General features: G+C 38.8%; 1 protein-coding gene across 1 annotated transcript in view; it reads left to right on the forward strand.

Annotated features, from left to right (window-relative positions):
* map3k5 (mitogen-activated protein kinase kinase kinase 5) overlaps positions 1-22,629 on the forward strand; it is a 112,627-nt gene that overhangs the window by 45,128 nt on the left and 44,870 nt on the right. The window contains exons 4-7 of the mRNA XM_022199817.2: positions 1,645-1,838; positions 6,004-6,172; positions 7,576-7,682; positions 21,370-21,540. Coding sequence (XP_022055509.2) covers positions 1,645-1,838; positions 6,004-6,172; positions 7,576-7,682; positions 21,370-21,540 — 641 coding nt within the window. The remainder of the gene's footprint in view (positions 1-1,644; positions 1,839-6,003; positions 6,173-7,575; positions 7,683-21,369; positions 21,541-22,629) is intronic.

The following is a 22,629-nucleotide window of genomic DNA, read 5'->3' on the forward strand; positions in this document are numbered from 1 at the left end:
TGAAGCATTCAGAGTTCCTTTCACTGGAACTAAGGGGCCAAGCCCAGCTCCTGAAAAACAAGTCCACACCATAATCCCCCCTCCACCAAACTTTACACTTGGCACAATGCAGTCCGACAAGTATCGTTTTCCTGGCAACCGCCAAACCTGACTGGTCCATCAGATTGCCAGATGGAGAAGCGTGATTCGTCACTCCAGAGAACACAACTCCACTGCTCTAGAGTCCAGTGGTGGCGTGCTTTACACCACTGCATCCGACGCTTTGCACTTGGTGATGTATGGCCTGGATGCAGCTGCTCGGCCATGGAAACGCATTCCTTGAAGCTCTCTGCTGAAGCACTGTTCTTGAGCTAATCTGAAGGCCACGTGAAGTCTGGAGGTCTATAGCAATTGTCTCTGCAGAAAGTTGGTGACCTCTTGGCACTATGCGCCTCAGCATCCGCTGGTCCCGCTTTGTCAGTTTACATGGCCTTCCACTTTTTGGCTGAGTTGCTGTTGTTCCCACACACTTCCACTTTCTTATAATACAGTTGACTATGGAATATTTAGGAGCGAGGAAATGTCACGGCTGGATTTGTTGCACAGGTGGCATCCTATCACAGTTCCACAATGGAATTCACTGAGCTCCTGAGAGCGACCCATTCTTTCACAAATGTTTGTATAAGCAGTCTGCATGCCTAGGTGCTTGATTTTATACACCTGTGGCCATGGAAGTGATTGGAACACCTGATTATGATTATTTGGATGGGTGAGCAAATACTTTTGGCAATATAGTGTACCTCACAGTTATTCATGTTAATCTGGTACCTTGTGCTAATTTCCTTGTTTGTATTGAACCGGCAGCAAAACATTCCAATTTTCACTGACTGCAAGCTGGTGAGCTGTTCTAAAGTGCCTGAAACTGTCCAGCAGCAGATTGTCCAGATGGAGGCCAAAAGGATGACCCTATTAGCCATAGCAAGAGAAGTTGGTTGTTCCAAATCTGTGATTTCTAGAATATTGCATCTTTACATCGTCACAAACTCAATCAAGTCCCCCAGGGAGGCTCGTTAGCCATAAAAGACAAATGCCAGAGAGGATAAGCTAATGCAGAGGATCGCAATGGGCAATCGGTTCAACACTGCAGCTGGGATTGCTCGCCAGTCCAAAGAATCTGTCTCATCATACAGTGCCTCAATGTTAAAGAGCATTTGGACTGAAAGCCCAATCTGCAGTGACCAAACTTCTCATTAAGGAGTGTCCAAACTTTTGACTGGTACTGAATATATATAGTGTTGCTGAATCAAAACAATTCCGCAAAGAAGAGTGGGCCAAAATTTCTCCACAGAGATGTGAAAGACTCATTGCAAGTAATAAAAAACGCTTGATTTCAGTTGTTGCAGCTGAGGGTGGCTCAACCAGTTATTAGGTTTAGGTGTTCACTATATATAGGATAATAAAGGATTGCTCTGAAATACATATATTTGATTGTGTCAAGCCTAAGGTTTTTTATTTTTATTTTTTCACATTTTTGGATATTTCCAAACACCCACTTTTGGCTAAAATATTACTGATGCCACTTTCACACCAAGCCCACGGTGCCAACCTCTGATATTTAAATGTACTAATATCTGTTTTTCAAATCTGTGTTTCTTGTATTGACAGACAAGCTCAGCAAACTACACCTTCATCCCATACATGGTGACGCCCCACAACAAGGTGTACTGCTGTGAGAGCAGCCTGATGAAGGGCCTGACTGAGCTGATGCAGCCCAGCTTTGAAATGCTGCTGGGGCCCATCTGCATGCCTCTACTGGACCGCTTCATCCAGCTGCTCAAAGTGTCAGAGGCCAACTCCCAGTAAGTACGCTGGTTGAACTGGACTAAACACTAGACTTTCCTTGTGCGTTTTTCGTAGAATTATCATACTGTGCATCTTTTCCTTTTGTCACATTGCACAGATTCTGTAATATATATGCTATCTATTTAAATGCTTTTCATCAGCCATAACTGAAATAAAAAATTGTATGAAGCACAAATACTCATGGCTCCTATTGATGTTGACAATTGTGACAAATAGTAGCAGATAAATAGGGATGCTGAACAATACAAATGTCCTGTTTTTAAGGTCATTGTTGTTCTACAAAAGGAAGAGAAGTAACTGTAGAAACAAATACAATTTAAACTTTTCAAGTTTTCAAGTGTGTTTAAAGGTAGCTTAGTGACATCAGATACATTCCAGTATTCAACAGCTAAGATGGCATCTACTCTGCTAATCTAATGTTACAGAGTTAGCGTTAGCAGGAGTTTTATTAGCTTCATTCAGTAATGACAGGTTAGTTACTGTTGTGTGAAATAACAAACTAAGATTGGTTCCTAAAATGTATCACAATGGTTCACAGTTTTCACTTCCATTATTACAAGTAGGGTGAAATCAGTGAGTACAGAACCTTTAGTTGTAGCTTTAGCTTAGACGAACTGTTTTAGTCAGGCGAGAAGTGTAGTGGTTTTTCTCTCTCTCTAAAAATTTGACAGTTTTCAATAAAATTATTCATTTCTATAGATAATGATGCACTAAAGCAACAAAAATGCTTTGGTACTGTTTAATGAAATTAAATAGAGTAAAATCAGTAAGTATACTAAATTTTGTTTCACCTCCAGCTTAAGCTGCAATAGCTACATCTATGCTAGCTGTATAGTTGTTTTTTCTCTGTCTAAAATATTTACTCTGTGTTTCACTAAAGTTATAATTTTTTTAGAATATGAACTTGTTATACATTTAAACAGATGAGAAAAAATGCAAATACGAAGTTACTGCATTTTGGCTTTCAGGGGCTAAGTAGCATTAGAAATAAGGTATTTCCTTGTCATCAATAATGTGAGAATTTTTAGATTAGCCATTGTGACTGTTGAAGGAAACACTTCATCACTGACAGCAAAGGAGTGAGCAAAGAGAAAATACACAATTACCAGTCAAACATTTAGACACACCTTCTCCTTCAATGCTTTTTTCAAAATTTGTATTATTTTCTGCATTGTAGATTAATTTTAAAGATGATGGGTTTTTTTGTTTACAACATAATTCTATATGTATTCTTTCATAGTTTTGATGTCTTCAGTATCAATCTACAATGTATAAAATAATTAAATGAAAACCACTGAATGAGTAGGTGTGTCAAAATTTTTAACTGGTAGTGTATTTAAAGCAATTTCCTACAAACAATAAGTTCCTCTGAAATCAGGAATGTCACTATTGCTAATGATAGCCCTGTTGTACGTGTGAAATGCTCCCTTGTATATCTTTAAGCACAGGGTATATTGGAAAACAATTGACTGGTTGTTTGTAGTCACTATAGTGGGATGTCTTGTTAAGAAAATTTATCTTGCAGGTGTTCACGTTTGAACAGTAGTGACATTTATTCAGAAAACCACGATTCTGTTTCATTATCCCACTCTTCCTATTTTTACTTGCTATAATTATTGTTGCATGCATGCCTCAACTTTGACTTGCGTGGTTATCTACATTTTAAAAAAAGAAAAAAAAAGAACATTTGCTGTGCCTCTGTTGCTGGGGTAATATTTTAGGTTCTCCTGCCAACAGGCGATACAGCAGCCAGTTAGTTCTAGCTCAGCTCCAGGAATAGTGACTCAGGTTTTATAGGCAGAAAAGAGAAAATGTGCACTTTGATGAAGGCTTCATCTCCTGGACATAAAGTTATAACAGCAGAGTTTTCAGCCATCAGAGACTCACAGGAATACATTATGTACATTCTGCGACTACTAGTTGTAATCACTATTTATAAAGAATTACCAAGTACATATTAAATGTATTCTATTAGTGAATGAAATGATGAGGTAACGGTGTTCTTTTGTAATAGTTTAGTGTTTAGGCAGTACTGTGTTGAGTGGACATTGGTCTTTTAAAATAAATAAGGATCTTATGGAAACAAAACTGTCTCTCATATCTTGATTCCATATATACAGGTGTTGTTGGGATTTTTAAACTTAGTATGCTAATTACTGTATAATTGCACCATTTTCAAATGATTTCAGAATAAAATATAAAGTGTGGGACATGATGCCATAGGCAAAGTAAGGTCATGCCGCTTTCTTTCTATGCTTAGTCTAGGTTCAACTTTATTGTCACAGTGAGTGCAGGTGAGCCTAAATAGTGACGATCTACTCACATTATTCACTTTTTTAAACTAGAAAGGCACTCGGAGAGCGCACACCTCCGCCATGTCGTTTGTCTGTGTGTGTGTGTGTGTGTGTGTGTGTGTTTGTCTGTTAACAGCATAACTCAAAAAGCCATGGACGGATTTTCACCAAATTTTTACAGGATGTCCGGAACAGCAAGAGTAAGAATCGATTAGATTTTGGAGGTGATCCGAATCACCATCTGGATCCAGGAATTTTTTGAAGGTCGAAGGACAATTGAGAGATGGCCGCCGGGCCATCTCTCAATTGGACAACTGTTAACAGACACACACACACAGACAGACAGACAGACAGACAGACAGACAGACAGACAGACAGACAGACTCCGGTGATTACATAACCTCCTGGCGGAGGTAATAATGAATTGGGTGACCAACATTTTAAATGATCCAGGAGAAGCGATGCAGAACTTATTCAACTGAGACAACACTTTCTACACCTCCTCCCCATGCCTCATTGTCTTTGTCCTTTCTCATTTTGAAAAATCTTTTTATAGCCACAGCTTTCAAGTCAGGCCTTAATAAATTTGCTAGCTCTTCACCACCAGATGCCAACAATGATAGGCCCAATAACTGCTGTGCCTTCTCTCACGCTCACACAAAATGTGCGAGTTCCATGCAGTGTTTAGTCAATCTGCTGCTTGAATAACACACAGAGAACACAAGCCATTTTGATCAGTGATAACATTTCATTATCAAGAGTTAAGGTTAGGCTAGGGGTAGTTGTTAGTTTTTAGTGCCAATGCATGATTTAAATGACAGAAGAATAAATCTGGGGGTATTTCTTTTTCTTTCTTCTTCTTTTTTTTTTTTTTACAGTATTCCTGTTTTTTGAGACCTAGGGCTCTTCATAAAACCTTCAAGGCTGTAAAACAGATGTCGGGGCTTGCCAGAGCTACTTTTTTTGAAGAAAATGAACAAAATGTTTTATTGAGACAACTCAATCTTAACAGCTCGGTAATGTGAACAGAGAGCATGGAGTCAGTCACTAGTCACCATTTAGACTTTAATTTTGTTCACTCCCTGTAGGTTTAGCACAGAAGACACAGAATAGGGAGTGACAGTAGTCTGCAGCAGTACATTGATCTTTTGATATTTTTTGATCTTAGTACAAAGTTTTAAAGCCAACACCAAAACCGTACTGTTTTCAAATGTATACTTTAAGGATCAACATAATGATCTCACTGTTTGGAATGTGAATGGAAATAAAACAGATGAGTTTTTGTTTGTTTGTTTTTTGCAAAATGGCATACAAATACTCATATTGGGATGCAACCCTTTTGAAGCTACTATCTAAATTTCGATGCAGATTTATGAAGCTCCTACTTTCCAGTTACGGCAGCAATTTATCAGATTCAGTTAAAAAAATATGTTTGTGGTTGTTTTAAAGTCCCTACTTTACTGGAATTCCATAACAATATTTAATCAACATTTATGAGATATTGAAAAAAATCTCATCTAAGACAAAGTGGCTCATGTCTCAGTGGAGAATGATCTGAAATTATATAAAATGGTAACAAAATGCAGGAGACGAATGAAATCCAATCATTTTAGAATTGTCCTCAAGGAGATCCTAAATTACTTCAGATAATTTGTTTAGTCAGGTGTTAATTGTTTTTGCTTGGATATGTTTATCTGGAATAAACATGCTGGCATAGAACTGCAGTTTTTAGTTAAAGGAAGCTCTACAATGACATCATATGTTTTGAGCTGAAGTAGATTTTGGATGTATTGATATAGTATATACTTTCAAGCTGATTGTTCTTCACATGTATAAATTTACGTTTTTTTTTTTTTTTGTCTTTTAGCCAGTATTTCCGTGAGACGATTTTGAACGAGATCCGTAAAGCTCGTGAGCTTTACACTGGCATGGAGCTGGCTGCTGAGCTCAGCCGAATCCAGCAGCGGCTGGACAACGTGGAGTGCCTTTCAGTCGATGTCGTCATCAACCTGCTGCTGACGTACAGGGACATCCAGGTACAGTTGCTGAGTGTGGACATTCTGAACATCAACATGTTGTTATCATTTGTTGAATTAGGTGTGCTGTCTTTGGTAGAACCAAAGAGATTGTAAAAGAAACAAATAGTTAGATGCCAGTGATGCTGTTTTGTTTCTGGAATTTAAAAATGTAACTTTCAATGTGGCAGGTTTATACATGAACATGGACAACTGTTTAAAAAAAGATTTCAGAGGCAGGTGGAATAAGAATTAAACAGCTTGGTTATTGTACCCCAGTAAGTTTAATAAAGCAAATGGGTTGCAACAAACTTGATCCAATAGAGAAATTATTTGGTCTGTGAAATTGAAAATATCCCGAAATATACCCATCACAGTTTCCAAAAGCCCAAAATATTCAGTCTAATAAGTTGAATTATCAACAGCTGCCAGTTAGTTTTCTAGCAACCATCAAAAAAAGAGAATGAAATAAAAAGGAAAAAACTAAAATAATGCTGATAATATAAGATAATGTCAGTCAATAAAACAAAACAGTTCATAAGCTGTTTTAGAAGTGAGGGTGGAATGTCCCACTTTTATGAGGTCAGAACAGATTGTTCTAACCTTATCAGATATTTCAGTCCTACAAAGATCATTAACAGGCATTAAAATGACAAAACAATCAATATCCATCCATGTTATTTCCCAGTCTGCATTAAAACATTACTCCACTTTGCACCCTGAGAACATCCCAGAAAGTTTTAAGGATAAACTATCAGGCAGTCAGTTATCCACCAATGCCCTTCTTAAGTTTAGTAGCAAACTGTCAACTCAGACAAACTGAGTGTGCGTGCTGGTGTTCCTGACCTTGGTAGTGGAAGCTACTGTACAAACCTACTGTACTAGTTAGAGAGAGGTCACCGCCTTAGCATCAATCTGCCTCATCCCTTTACGAGTGTCGTTTTCTCAAACAAGGGCCATTGCAGACCGCCTGTAGAGAGCTCTAGGCGAAACTTTTGGTCTGCTCATCTTAAATCTGCCGCTCTTTTCAGTCTTTAGTCTCCACATTGTGATGGCTCTCACAGTCCAGATCCTCCCACTCACCATAGGCAGCAGTAAGCCTCATAAATCATTCATAAGACAACAAGCATTGAGGATGTGCTGAATTATTCAACATGCTTTGGGTATAGTGACTATGCAGGCATGTGTAAGAAACAAAAATGTGATGAAGAGGCCCCTCAATTATTGAAGTGTCTTTAGTGTTAAGCAGACAGTTGAGTCTCAGAATAAATAAGAGGACATCAGAAACTCACCCTCCAGGTTCAAAACAACAGCTTGATGAGTCAGAGAGCATGTTTTGAGGGCATTTTTGCAGAGATACATGTACAGCAGTCACACAGTGTTCAGCAGTCAACTCATCAGCATGTTCCTATCTTGGTGTCTAGGATTATGAGTCCATTGTGAAGTTGGTAGAGACTCTGGAGAAGCTTCCAACCTTTGACCCTGTGGCTCATCCTCATGTGAAGTTCCATTATGCCTTTGCACTGAATCGGTAAGATGGCACAATGTAGCATGGCACAATGATAAACTCAGTCACACTTAATGACCAGCTGCCACATGCAGGCATACTCATACAGATACATACAAAAGCTCAATTTGCACAGAACTAATATTGCCAGGGGACCTTGAATAATTTGGAAATTACCTTTTCACTGCGGTTTCATTTGACGCTTTGGAAAACACATAGTAGATAATTTGCAGTGAAATTTTTACTTTACAAATTACAGACATTGCAGAATCAGGCAGGATGAAGGTTATGGATGACCTCTGCAATTATTGCAAATTACTAGAGGTCCCAGGTAATAGTTGTCCCTTTCAAATAGGGTTGTATTTAGTTAGACAGGTGAAAAACTTGTTTCGTTTAAAATGTTAACCAGGAGCTTGTTTGTAGCCTCTGTGATCACCTTTAATTTTGTGTTCCTTGAAATGTGAACAGTGTAATCTGTTGACAAGAAAGTGAAAAAAGGTAAGAACACCATGGGCCCCATTATTTTCTGTCTTTTTTAAATGTTTTTCAATATTTATTAATGTATTTATTAGCAAAGTTAACTGTATTCAAAAATCAACTCCCAGCTATAGATAAAAGATAGAAAAAGGCGTACACAATGAAAATAAAAATCCTCAAAAGATATAGGAATTAGTGCAAAATTGCAGTAGGATGAGTGGTAAAGTGCAGTCCAATGCAAGACTCAGTTCTTTACTGCACATAGTGTGTCTGTTTGTCAGTGCAGGGAGGAAATAGATTGGACAGCTCTGGGATAAAACGTGTTTTTCAGTCTGGAAGTGAGAGTTTTTATTTTACTGTACCATTTGTCCGAGGGAAGTGTAGCAAACAATCCATTTACTGGGTGGGTGGGGTTGACAGTGACACATCTGACCTTCTTCTGGACCCAGCACTCATATATTGAGTCCAGATCTGGAAGAGGACTTCTCACAATTCCCTTCACCACCCAGGCTACATCCTTTCTGTCCTGAGCTATGCAGCTACTGTACCGCACTGTTGCACCAAGACAGAGGATGGTTTCTGTTATGGCTCTGTAGAAGTTTGCCAGGAGCTGAGGGGAGAGACCAGCATGTTTCAGCTTCCTAAGGAAGAAGAGTCTTTGTTGAGCCTTCAGTGAGCTGTGTGCAGGAACCAGGTCAAGTCGGATGTAATGTGGACGCCCAGGAACTTGATGTTGTCAACGCACTCAACCGCTTCTACTTGAATGAGGAGAAGAGCGTGCTCTGTCCCCCTGGACCTCCTGTAGTCCACGATGACCTCCTTGGTCTTGTTGGTCTTCAGAACAAGGTTGTTGTCTGAACACCACTGCATAAGGTGCTGGATCTCCTCTCTGTACTGGGTCTCATCATTGTCTGATGTGAGACCCACTACAGTGGTGTCGCCAGCGAACTTCACGACCATGTTTATCGAGTGGACTGAAGTGTCATGGAGACTGAATCCTCTGTTGATGTGTTCTCCCTGTAGGTGAACTGATGTTGATCCTGGCCAGCAGGGATGATGTCCTTGATGTGCTTTAGGATGATCCTCTCAAAGCGCTTCATAGTCACTGGAGTCAGAGTGACAGGGTGGTAGTCGCCCAGGTAGATGACTGCAAATTTTTTAGGTACAGGTAGAATGATGGAGGTTTTGAGGCTTACAGGGACTGTAGCAGGCTGCAGGGATGGGTTTAAAATATTTTTTCAAAAAAACTCCTACAAGTTGATCGGCACACAATTTCAGAGTGTGACCTGACACCCTATCTGATCCTTCAGCTTTGTTGGTATTGATTCTGTTCATGGAAGAGCTCACTTGGTGCAGCTGCAGGACCAGAAACTAATGTTGTTCCTCCAGTCGGGGTCGATGGACACTCTCTCTGCTGCCAGATGTGTCAAAGCCAGCATAAAATGCGTTTAGGGTGCCAGGGAGAATGGAATCGTGGATACTCAGGTGATCACTGCGCTTATAGTCCGTTTTGGTCCTGATGCCTCTCCACAGCAGTAATTGTTCAGTAGTCACAGTTTGCTTTTGCTTTATGTGTTATGTGTATATTTGGTAACCAGTAGTGTGAGCTGCTATGAACAAATGCTCTTGTAGAGGTAAGTAAAGTTACAATGAACTGTATAAATTCAGTTAAATTAGGTGTGGATTCTATATTGATGTCTGTGGAGAAAACCAAGATAGCAGAATCTAAATGGAATTGGAATTACTTCAGAATGACACATTACAAAGCAGTTATTAAGAGATGGACAATGATTTAGCTTTCGTTTTTATCATATAAAGGTAATTGCGCACATGCTAAAGTTGCCTGATGTGAGAAATCGTGATTTTTTTGGAGGAAATGCATCCTTTGTCTTTTATACAGTTATGGAAAAAATATGAGATCACCCTTGTTTTCTTCAGTTTCTTGTTCATTTTAATGCCTGGTAACACTAAAGGTATATTACCCGAAGAATACAATGAGCATGAAAAAAAAATGCAGCTGATTACATAATACTTTATGTCCTATTTGACAGGCTTAAGCTTAATTGTATTCCCAAGGTATATGAGGCCATTTCAAGTCATAAGCAGTACTGCACATACAAAGGCCTAAAGCGGTTTCCTGCTTACATTCAAGCCATAGCACAACTCAGAAGTTGTCAGCTCTCACATAATACCTAAAAAAACCGAATTATGTGAAGCCACAAAGACAGCCATCTTGGCACTGCTCAAAATTGGCATGAGTGACAGACAGACATTGAAAAAATGAAGATCTCCAAGACCGCTGTTCGTTACACCAAGAAAAAACAAGCCGAACATGGTACTACCAAATTGCTTGCTGATTGCGGCCGGAAACGTCTTTCTAGCCCACGAGATGACTGTACACTCACCCGTTCCTTTGTCAGGAATTGTCGTCAGACCTCGAGGAAGCGTAAAAATGAGTGGGCACTTTCGAGAGATGTGACTTGTTTGGCAACGACAGTTCGAAATCGACTTCTTGAAGCTGGTCTAAAGTCATACAAGACACAGAAGAAGCCCTTCATCAACGAAAAGCTGATAAAAGCCCAGTTACTCTTTGCTGGGATCACAAGGATGGTAACAAATGGTAGTTTGGGAATCGTAGCTTCAAACTTACATTTCACCAGACCTGTAGGACCATAGATTTTAATACTACAGATTTGATGATTGGACTAAGGTTCTCTTCAGAGGTTAATCCAATTGTAATTCTAAATGCAACTGTGTGAAGGGCGAATGAACCAGGTTATGTACAAAGTTCTCTTGAAAACAGTCTTCTTCCATCAGCTGGAAAACTCTTTCCAACCTCCAATGACTGGATTTTCTAACAAGACAATGCCCCCCATGCCACACAGCAGGATGTCAGAACATTGGAACCATGCCTTGGCCTGCTCAATCACCAGATCTAAATCCCATTGAAAACCAGTGGAAAATCATCAAATGCAAAATGGAAAACTACAAGCCCAACAACAAAGCAAATTTGTTTGAATTTGTGCAACAGGAATGGGCTGCTGTGACAGCAGAACAATGTTAGAAGCTGGTGGAGAGCATGCCAAGACATGACTGCAGTCATCAAAAAATAGTTTTTCAATCAAGTACTAACTCCTGTGTATCATATGACTAAAACAGACAGACTAAAAAACATGGAATGCATTAAAGCACTATTTTAGGCAGTACAATGCCATAGCTACTGATGTAAGAACTTAAGTGATTTTGGTTATTATCAAGAAAACCATGGAAAATGGCTAGATATTGGCTCTAAAATTAAACTCTTGTGAGCTATTTTTGTTGTTGTCATTATATTTGTCCAACCAAATGTACCTTTAGTGGTACCAGGCATTACAATAAACAAGAAATTGAACAAACAAGAATGGTCGTACGGCGTAGTGGTTAGCACTTTTGCCTTGCAGCAAGAAGATCCCCGGTTCAAATCCCGGCTTAGGCCTGGGATCCTTCTGCATGGAGTTTGCATGTTCTCCCTGTGCAAGCATGGGTTTTCTCTGGGCACTCCGGCTTCCTCCCACAGTCCAAAAATATGCTGAGGTTAATTGATTACTCGAAATTGCCTGTAGGTGTGAATGTGAGTGTGATTGTTTGTCTGTATATGTAGCCCTGCGACAGACTGGCGACCTGTCCAGGGTGTCCCCTGCCTTTGCCCGAGTCAGCTGGGATAGGCTCCAGCACCCCCCGCGACCCTAGTGAGGATAAAGCGGTGTATAGAGAATGGATGGATGTATACACTACCAGTCAAAGGTTTGGACACACCTTCTCATTCAATGCTTTTTATTTAATTGTATTAGTTTATACATTGCAGATTAGCACTTTTTTGTTTACAACATAATTCCATGTGTATTCTTTTATAGTTTTGATGTCTTCAGTATTAACCTACAATGTATGTTATAATTAAATAATTGAATGAGAAAGTGTATCCAAAATTTGGACTGGTAGTGTAATGCTTTCAAGTACTAGGATGGCGATGATGACGATACATGCACAATGTCAGATGACATTTAGATTTGAATGAATAGTAAACCTGTCATATTGGCCATATGGAAAATAAAGTAGGAGCTTTTTGTTCAGCAGAAGTGTGGTAGATTTTTTATTTTTGCATTATCTTTTTTGAATAGCAGCAAATTTATGTTGCCAAACAGCAGTGGTATTGTTAGTGTATGTGTCGCTGCTCAGTTCAGGAAAGAGACAGATGTAGGACACAGGAGGTTTTGGCTGCCTGTTTCTCACCAGCTGCTTTTCTTGTAAACTTCCTGCGGTTTTCATAGAGCGACTGCCTCAAACAGCAATAAAGCGTGCTGTTCTTTAATTTGGCAGCAAATGGAAAATGTTTCTGCATGGTGCAAAGATGCCCGTGTGTTCGCTGTTACTATCTGGCCGATTTCCAGGAAGTGATATTGTGTTTGCGAGGTAAAAGCAGCATATTGAGATGTCTTTTAATAAGTGTTATTGACAGGTCTCCCTCTGTCATGTGGCTGAGATGCTTCCTTCAGCTTTCAAAAAGGATGCCATGGCACAGACATGATACAGGAAGTCTTTTGTGTCAGTTTACCTTTTCAACAAAGCAGCATGAGTCACTATAACTAAAGTAGCTGTTACAGGAAATTGTTTTACCATTTGGTGCTGGAACTGTGTTTTCTGATTTGTTGCTGCTGTTTGAGAAAAGAACATTTTTGGGTAGTTTGAAATTTTAGCACATCTTGTCTTTCTTGTTGTATAGAAATATAACCATTTGAGTTCCAATGAATGATCTGAAATGAAACAAAAATAAGCTGAAAACTGACAAAACTTCAAATAGAATAGTAAATAAATAAAACTTCGATTGCCAAAAGTGAACATGAATGTATGCAAGTAATGGGTAAACTGTTAACAGGTTTACAGCAGAACTAAGCTGAGCCTTGAAAGTTGATGGAAACAACTCTGTCAAATGTCAGAGTCCTGTCTTTTGTTGATTAGCCTACTTACAAACACCTCTGTCTGTAAAAGAGCAACTTTAGAACACACTGTCTTGTTCTACCCTCTGGAGCATTATTTGGACATTGTCATTATGACAAGAAAAATCAAGTAAGGAAAGAAGTCAGATAATGACATAAAACACAACTTCAGGCTATGCTAGACCGACCTTAGAAGAAACCAACAAGACAGTAGGCTTTACATGAGACTTCAACCCTAACAAGCTGGTTTCTAGATGAACTGGAGAGGAGGGTTAAGGGAAAGTAACGCGTTTTTGGGAATGTCTCCATGGGAATAACTTGGATTTGTATTGTGAAGTATTAACATCTAGATATGTGCAAAGTACCAAAAAATGCAAGCAATAATTATACATAAATTGTCTTTTTAGATGAATGGTTTGGTTTCATTGGCTTATCAGTATGGAGGCATTATTTTTAAGCCTTATTTTTAAGCATCAAGGCCCTGTCTGACACAGTGAGGTGTGTGCTGAGCTCTCATCTGGTTTTAGTGCTGTTTGATGGAGTTGTGAAAGACCGAGCAAAACGGACAAATTTCCAAAAGTTCTAGCAAAGCGACGTCATTGCCTTCAGAAAATATTTTTCATGAAAATTATACCCCTTTACCTTTTGTCGATCTGTACAGCTATTGAGACATATAACGAACACAGTTAAAATGCTTACCTGACTGTCAGTATCGAGATGTTGAAACACACCTGACATAGATGATAGGTATTTCCTCTGGACAGCTTGTTATGAATGCAAACTTGCAAACATACTCATCCATTTTTTTTTCCGTTTTGTCTTCCGTACTTTGCTGAATGCCTCATTTCTATTGGCCATGAGAGCATTTATAGTACAGCTCAGTTGTCAAAATTCACAAAATTTGAATCTTGACCACAACCTCACCTGATGGCATGCTGAACTATGCTCAAAACAGCACAAAATTTACTTGGCACAGCACAAACTAATGAAAATATTGGATTTTGGTGCGAAAAAGTGCCACACTTTTAGCCTGAAAGGGCCTAAATGTTGCAGCTGTTATGTGGGGCTACCTATAAGTAGCTACCTTGAAATGTTAGATCATCATTTATGAATTTTTTTTTTTAATTTGGGATAGTATTAGTATTATTGTTATCATTAATGGCAACTTAAGGTGTCAGATAAAGGTGGTGGAATACAAACTGCAATATTTGAGTCGAAGATGGCATAAAATGTAATAACTTAAGTACCATAAAATGAGCTTAAGTATGGTAATGTCACTGTACGCCTCCAATTTTGGATGAGAACTTTATAGTTTTTTTTTTTTTTTTTTGAATCTGACTTTTCCCTCTATATTGCTAAAAGGATCAGGAATACATTGATTCATTTGATTTTTGGGGCATTTTTGTCTTTATTTGATCTTGTAGAGAGACAAGAAACTGAGGCAGAGAGAGAAGGGTATGACCTTACAATATGTTGTACATATCTTAAGCGTGTAACCAGACATTGTTGATCACATATTTGTTTTATAATTGGGCCAGTATATAATTGAGGGACATTTGAAGTCCATGGGACATATCTTGCATACATTTTCATTAAAAGTAAAAAAACAAAACTAATGTTTTTATGTTCTTTATGATCATGTCTTTACAAATTCCATAATTATTTATTATGAAAACAATCACTTGGTAAGAAAAAATGACTAGATATCACTAAAATGTCAACTAAATAACCATCTGAATTTGATAACAACCACCTTCTATTTAGCTATACAATAGTAATATGAGCTTATTCAAAAATAGTATTGATTGTGTTCTTTTTATTATTAAATTGAGATGATCATGACAGATATTTTTTGGCAATATATCAAATTTTATATGGAAAATGACTAATTGTATCTGTATCTGAGAAATCACTTTCAATTAAGTTACCCATTACAAAAACACCTCTCAAGGAAGTGTGCAGATAACCTGTTCAACATCATGTCATTTCCTTCTGAAGAAAAGACTGGCAAGACTCCAAGGTATGATCTTTTTCCTCTTTCTTAGTTATTTAATATAAAGTAGTGGATTTAACACATATCAGCAGTGTTGCTAAAATAACTTTACAAATACCTTTCAATTTCAATTTTACTCAATTGTTTGTATAATATTTAGAAGAATCTTTCTGTAAAAATACCATGTGGTGTTTGGTTATATGCGGCCATGCTGATTTTAGGCCTGAAAATAGCAAAAATGTCAACTTTGATACCTGTCAGCTATGTTACAAAAAGTCCCACCATTATATATTGAACCAACTGAGTCTGTTTGTCTGTCAGGAGACATGAATCTAAATTAAAGGAGCATTTTTACTGCAGTCCACAGTCGATAGATACAGATACAGATTTGTTACTTTCACATTCTGGGTTTAAGAAAAACTGAGATTATAACTTGGGAGGTAATTACTGATATTGTAAGAGTCTACAGAAAGCCTTACCTTTCAGATATTAGTTATAGGATGTACTAAGCCATACCATAGAATCACATAGTCAAAAAATCCTATTTCGAGTGTGGAGTCCTTGAAGTGGAGTTGTATAAATCATTACCTTCACTATTTTCACAGAGCTCTGACTCAGCAGCATTCAGCCCACACCAAGCCCTGAGATTATCAATATTTAGCCTTAATAGGAGCTCAGTCATTGATCTGAAGTAGGTGCTCTACTTCTAAATGAATCTGCTCGGTTGAAGTGGCTCCAGCCTCAGGCATGTGAGTGTTGAACGCCGCTCAGGGGCCTGTTGTGCAGGGCTCGCTGCTGAAAGCCTGAAAGCAAAAAATCTCCTCTATCCAAATACCCACCAGCACTCTGGAGATAAGAAAGCAGGAAAAAGATAGATGCTTGAGAAGAGAGCAGGTCTTGTCTCCCTGAGTGCTCTTCCCTCTGGACTGTCTCCATGGTAATAGCTGTCAGCTCATATGTTTTATTTAACCTTCATGCCCCGGAGAGGAGACACACTGTGTTTATCAGTATTTTTTTCATGAGCGTGCGTGCGTGAGTGAGTGCGTGAGTGACTTCTTTTTATGGGGTAGAACCTCTCATTTATTTCTGACGTCTGTGTTTTGAAATGATCTATAACTCAAGAAAGCTGCCTGATTGAAATGTCAAGCCGCGAAACAAAAATTCCCCAATGGAGCACATGTTCTGAATAGATTCTGAATAAATTTACATAATATCAAGCAAACTGATTTTCCTTAAGCTCTTAAAGGTCTTTGTTGATGTTTTTTAGCTCATTCGTTACTGGTGCGACCCAGTGGCCGGGTGGCTAAGGTACATACCATATGGACACGTATGCTCTGAGCAGTGGATCTCCGGATCAAATCCCACCTGGGGATCATTTGATATGCTTCATTTCCCAACCCTCTTCGTCCCATGTTTCTTGTCCTTCTCTCCACTGTCCTTGTCAAAAATAAAGGTGGTCAGAAATACATATTCAGTTTGTCCTTTCACTTTTCAAAAACACAACAAAGCTTCTTTTGAGTTGGCATTTTTATTGGTAAGACATTGTCATTTTTCTGTTCCTTCCAAAATCATTATTTCTCTTGTAATTTGATAAAGCTATGTTTAAGGTTTAACATTTAAGAAACAACTGGGTTGTGGTTGACTGGCGAAAGAGATATAAAGGTTTCAAAGGGTGAAGCCATACACTCATTCAGACAGGATTTATTCAGATTCAGAAAACTTTATTTGTCCCCAGGGGGCAATTACAAAGGCACGTAGAACAAGCAATGCAACAATGACATAATAAAGAAATAGGGATAAATATATATACAAATCTAGAGCAAGTAATATAAGAATAATAATTTTAAAAAGAGAGAAAAAATACTGAAAACACAACGTATTACAGTGCTGTTGTATTGGACTTGCACTAAGTGTGCCCGGAAAATGGACAGTTTAGGTTTTAATTAATTATATTTGGTAGTCAGATCAAGTATTTAGTAAAATGAACAGATTTTAGTTTATAAGCGTAATTTCTTATTCTATTCGCTCAGTTGTACGTGTGTTTTCTTTTTTTTCTGATGAGGCAGAATCATCAAGTGTCATCTTCTAGACACCAAGTGAACAGGAAATATAAAAGCTTTAATTGGCAGGTATTCATGTGATTTCATTAATTAACTCCTGAAGAGTTTGCAGCTGATTTTCTAATATGAGTCTTCTCTGTTATTTTCTAGTGGGTCACTAATTAGAGAACGTAAAATGATTTCCTCACAGGTTAGTTAGAATAGATATTTTCGTGCCAGAGTGTTCATCTGCAGCACAATTTGTGCCTCACAGTGCTAAAAAAACAGGGAATTCTGTTAATGAACCAGGTACCTCTGTAATTTAAGTCAGGCCTCTAATGGCCTCCTCTTTGCCAGGTATCCCATCTCATAGCTTTGCAACTGTTCCCCAGCTACATACACAAACAGACTCATAAGTATGTGCTCACATGCTTAACACACTCAATATACTTCACATACATGTTTTTAACTTATTTTAATTTAGTTCTGTTGAAACCAGTGATTATGTTGTAGACCTAATAATATCATGGGTATTATGCAGATTTTTTACATATTTTTTTAAAGTAGTATCAGTATACACACTGTTTTCTTTATGCCATCATGCGGCCTTTTAACATTGATACTAGGGATGGCTCGATACCACTTTTTCACATCTGATATCGATACTGCAGCCTTGAGGATCAGGCGATACCGATCCAATACCGATATGATTCTTTTTGTCATTCTAAAAGTTGTTAATAATACATGGATGTAATTTGCTTGATACTGGCATCTAAAAACACCACGTTCATTTTACAACACCTGTTCTGGTCCCCTAAAGAAAGAAGGAAAACATGTTTACAACAAGTTATGTATAACTGCTGTGGCTTTATTAAAACTTAAAGCTCACATCGCTTTTAACAGCGTTTGTAAACACAACAGACCCAGCAGCCCCTTTCAAATGTTTGAAATAAAACTGCAACTTGGTGCACATATTTAAATTAAACTAAATAATCCCAGTGTATAAACAGAAAAGTGACATTATACCTCAATGGCATTGCAATGCTGCAATAAATAATTTTATGAATTAACATAAAATAATAGCATCCCCACTAGAACAATGTAGGTAGTACTCAGTAAGTTACACATGGCTTCTCAAGACACACAATCAAAACTAAAAATCGAGACTGTACACCTGATTTGCTGCACCAAAACAAAAACAGAAAAACAAGGGTAAACAGTGATAGTGCAATTTAGTGTCTTTCTTCTTTTGCATGCAGCCGCTGATGTTGTACTGTATGTAAAACACTCATGAAACTAAATATTAGAATGAACACTATTCCAATACTCACATTATGTTCACTGAAAACAATAAAACATGCTAGCTGCCTGACGTTGAACTGAAAATACTTAAGCTGCCTTGTCTTGCAACATGAGGACAGATTTTTCTTCAGAAAGATTAACATTTCAGCCTTCTCAGCTGTCAGTCTGCTGCTTTTTTCATCAATAATGTTGAAGGCTGTTCTGAAGAGCCTCTCACTCTCCACACTTGTTGAAGGTGTGCAAAGTAATTTAGCAGCCGTGACTGCCAAGGAGGGCAGTCTCCCAGGTGTGGGATAAATAATTTCTATTGTTAACTGGTCCAATAAAATAACAATAATAAATGATGTATGTACAAAGTGTTTAGTATAATTAAGTATAATGCTTATGTATAAAGCACTAGACATATATTAGTACCACGTCTTGCATTCTTGGGGGAGTCCAATTTTAAATAGGGAGATATAAAGTTTTCTCAGTGAACAATTATTTTATTGACACGTGTACAACACTGATGGAATATAAACAATATCTGGCGATTAAACCTTGTCCTAACGTTCTCATGCGAGTGAAGCTGAGAGCAGCGTAGGATCTCCCCTGATGCCATTTAGACACCGGTGGGGTGGACATGCGGATGAGAAGAGGAGAGACCTGTCACTTAATCATATTTAACACGAAAACATGTCCACAGTTGGCTACTTTATCACATTTAACCCGAAAAACAGTAGAAAACAACAACAAAAAACAGTAAACGTACAACAGAAAAGCCGTCAAGTGGCCACAGAGTGAAACGTAAGGCGCACGCGTTCACACGAAGGGGGGGTCGAAAAATACTACAACAACCCACATTTTCCACCACACAAGGTGGTTGGTCGTCCAGCAAAGTGAACTCGACAATTTTCTCTGTTATATTTTGGGGTTGGAGTGAGTTTTGTACTCTTCTAGTGCTTCCTGCAATGATGGTTGCCGCGGTTCTTTTTTTTTTTGCACTCGCCTGTAAAAAGTCTCCGTACTGCTTTCCATGATGCTTCTGCAGATGCTTTATTAAGTTCGTTGTGTTAAAATGTCCGTTTTTGCTGCCACCCCTTGAGACGCTCATTTTGCAAACGTTGCACTCAGCTATTTTACTTTTCTCCCCCGTTCGCATGTAGTAATTCCACACGGCAGACATGACCACAGCTCTGCAGGCTTCTGTTCACTCTCTGCTCACTTGAAGAAAACACGGGCACATGGCAACCATTGTAACAGCTCGTCTGTGTTACGGCATGTCGCGGGAATTGAACTTGAGTATATATCAGACAGATTGGGCTTATGGATCGGATCGAACGAGTTCTAATAAAAAAACTCCGATGCTCGATCCAGTCATTTTGGCCTGGATCGAACTCGATATCGATCCAGCGGATCGGATCGAACCATCCCTAATTGATACTTTTAATTCATACTTCAGGCTTGGAAAATATAGAGAACACTTACAGTTATTATTCCAACTAAAATCACGAAATGGTTCAAATCCCAGCTTGGGCCTGGGATCTTTCTGCATGGAGTTTGCATGTTCTCCCTGTGCATGCGTGGGTTTTCTCCGGGCACTCCGGCTTCCTCCCACAGTCCAAAAATATGCTGAGGTGAATTGATTACTCCTATAGGTGTGAGTGTGATTGTTTGTCTCTATATGTAGCCCTGCGACAGACTGGCGACCTGTCCAGGGTGTCCCCTGCCTTCGCTGGAGTCAGCTGAGATAGGCTCCAGCACCCCCGCGACCTTAGTGAGGATAAAGCGGTGTATAGAGAATGGATGGATAGATAATGTCCACTAACCATTGTTTATGACTGGGCAGGGCAGCCTCCCTCTCCCTGAGCAGTATAGCTTCCTGAGCCAGAAAGGAAACAAAGGATATAGTGTGTAGTTTTTTCCACAGTAAATTGTGCCTTCTCTGCAGTAACTCCAAACAGTAACCATTAGATTCGGATCTAGTTTGACATTTAATATCTGAGATAGAGTGTGAAAAACCTCCATCCCATACTTGTTAAAGCTATGCCATGTCCAGTGCATATGAATAAGGCAGGCTTCAGCACTTTTGCAAATTTTACAAAGGAGGCTAGACCACAAACAAACTTTTGACAAAGATGGAAATGCTTTTCTACTTACAAATAGCACTTTGCTGCTTTGTTGTCTATTGTTTACTAGCACCCACTCGCAAATGGGAGAAGGCGTGCCACCTGTTATGCCTTTCATTATTCAGAATTTGGAAACTCCTGTGTAATTATCCCAAAATAAAAAGTGAACTGAGGGAAGGAGTGCTTACATGACAAGCATTGATATGTTATATGCAGTTCATTTTCTTTCCAATATCAGTCCATTCTTGTATTTTTATGAGACACTTCATTCTCTTTAATAACTTAAAAGATTTTTGATAAATACTGATGTACAAGGCTGAATGTAAATGTAGCGAATGTGGCCTTCACAGAAGTGAATGTGCTTCACAATGTAGCAGTGAACTACATGTGCAAGAGATGGATAAAGCTGATGATGTAAGCAACAGCTACCATATACTGACTGTAGGTCACATTCCTATAACACAATCTTAAATCTTCTGCGGTGCAGCTCTGTATTGTCTGTGCAGCTCACTACAGAGCTCCAGAATGTGTTACACAACTATTTTGTAGGTAGAGTATAAATACAGACATTGACATGCAAAAGTGGTGGAGTCCTTACAACAATGTGAACATTTAACACCTGCAACTAATCTCTGATACCAATTACAGCTTTACACTGTCATGCCTGGACAGATGCTCACATCTGATTAATTTTTGCTTCATTACTACTGGTAAATAAATGTGACACTCAAATTAGAAAACGTGACAAGTTTAATTCATTTCTGACTTGCTGCATGCTAAATGTGCTTTTTGTGTGTTTGTGCTTGTTTGTGAGTGTAGGAGGAACCTGCCAGGCGACAGACAGAAAGCTCTGGACATAATGCTGCCCTTGGTGGAGGAAGAAGAGCAGGTAGCATCAGACATCTACTGCCTAGTGGGACGGATCTACAAGGACATCTTCCTGGAGTCTCATTTTACCGACACACAGAGCAGAGACAGCGGCACACTCTGGTGAGAGAGCCGGGCAGGGCAGGATTTCAGTGTGTGTCTATGACTTTTCAGCTCAGGCAAACAGTTTGCTTCTTCACACACTGAGTCACCACTAAATATTGTTAGAAGAAATGTTCCGAAGGACAAGATAGGCTGATAGATGGCTGTGCGCTGATTCACTGAATCTTGGCACCTCAGCATTCAGAGTTTACCCTGAATGGTACCATCAATACAGGATTTTTTTAATAAGCTGTTAAGTCTAATTCAAGGATACATGCAGGCATCACATTTATGACAGTTCATTACCACAGTGGTGTGCAAAATGGCATAAAAAGACACTTTCAGACATTTTTCCACATTTCAAAACCAATATAAAGTACATCTAAAAACATCACAAGGAAACAACACACTTGGTTTGCTCTACAGTTTCAAATCTATCAGGCTGGAAGATGAAATTTCCTTAAAAATAGACCTTTACTGCAAAATCAGAGACTTAACAGCTTAAAGATTAATGATACAACAGCAGTAAGTTCATTAATTTGTTTTAATTATAAATTATCCCAGACATGGGGACAGGAATGACCAGGATCCAACAGAAGTGCAGGTTGCTGTTGGTACCAGAAAGTACTGATAGTAATATTTTTGTGCTTCTTACTGCCAGTTTAGCATTATTTGAATAAAATTGCAAACACATCGTGTTGGTACAAGTTTAACTTTTCCCCTGTTTAATTTAAAGCTGGTGTAGACATTATCTTTTTTTTGGCCTACTTGACCAAACATCTCATGTAAACCCTTCTGCATATCATAATTCAAGTGATCTGAAAGTCAACTGGACTTCTGGTCCTTCTCCTCACTCTGTTTTAAATGCACAAGGGTCTGTATGAACTCTCTGTCACTGTCTGTGTGCAGCCCAAAATTGTGATGATGCAGGCTGTTCGAACTGCAAGTATGCCACCCTCACAAATACCAGGAAGACAGATGGTGCTCAAAACAAATGCTAGTTTCAAGCAGAAATTTATGCTTGTTTTCAGTCATTGGCTGTGTGACAGTGGGAAATTCTAAATTGTCTAGAAATCCTGTGCTATGACTGCCCACTGTGCTCAGTTCACC

This window comes from Acanthochromis polyacanthus, chromosome 16 (assembly GCF_021347895.1).
Source record: "Acanthochromis polyacanthus isolate Apoly-LR-REF ecotype Palm Island chromosome 16, KAUST_Apoly_ChrSc, whole genome shotgun sequence".
Lineage (NCBI taxonomy): Eukaryota > Metazoa > Chordata > Actinopteri > Pomacentridae > Acanthochromis > Acanthochromis polyacanthus.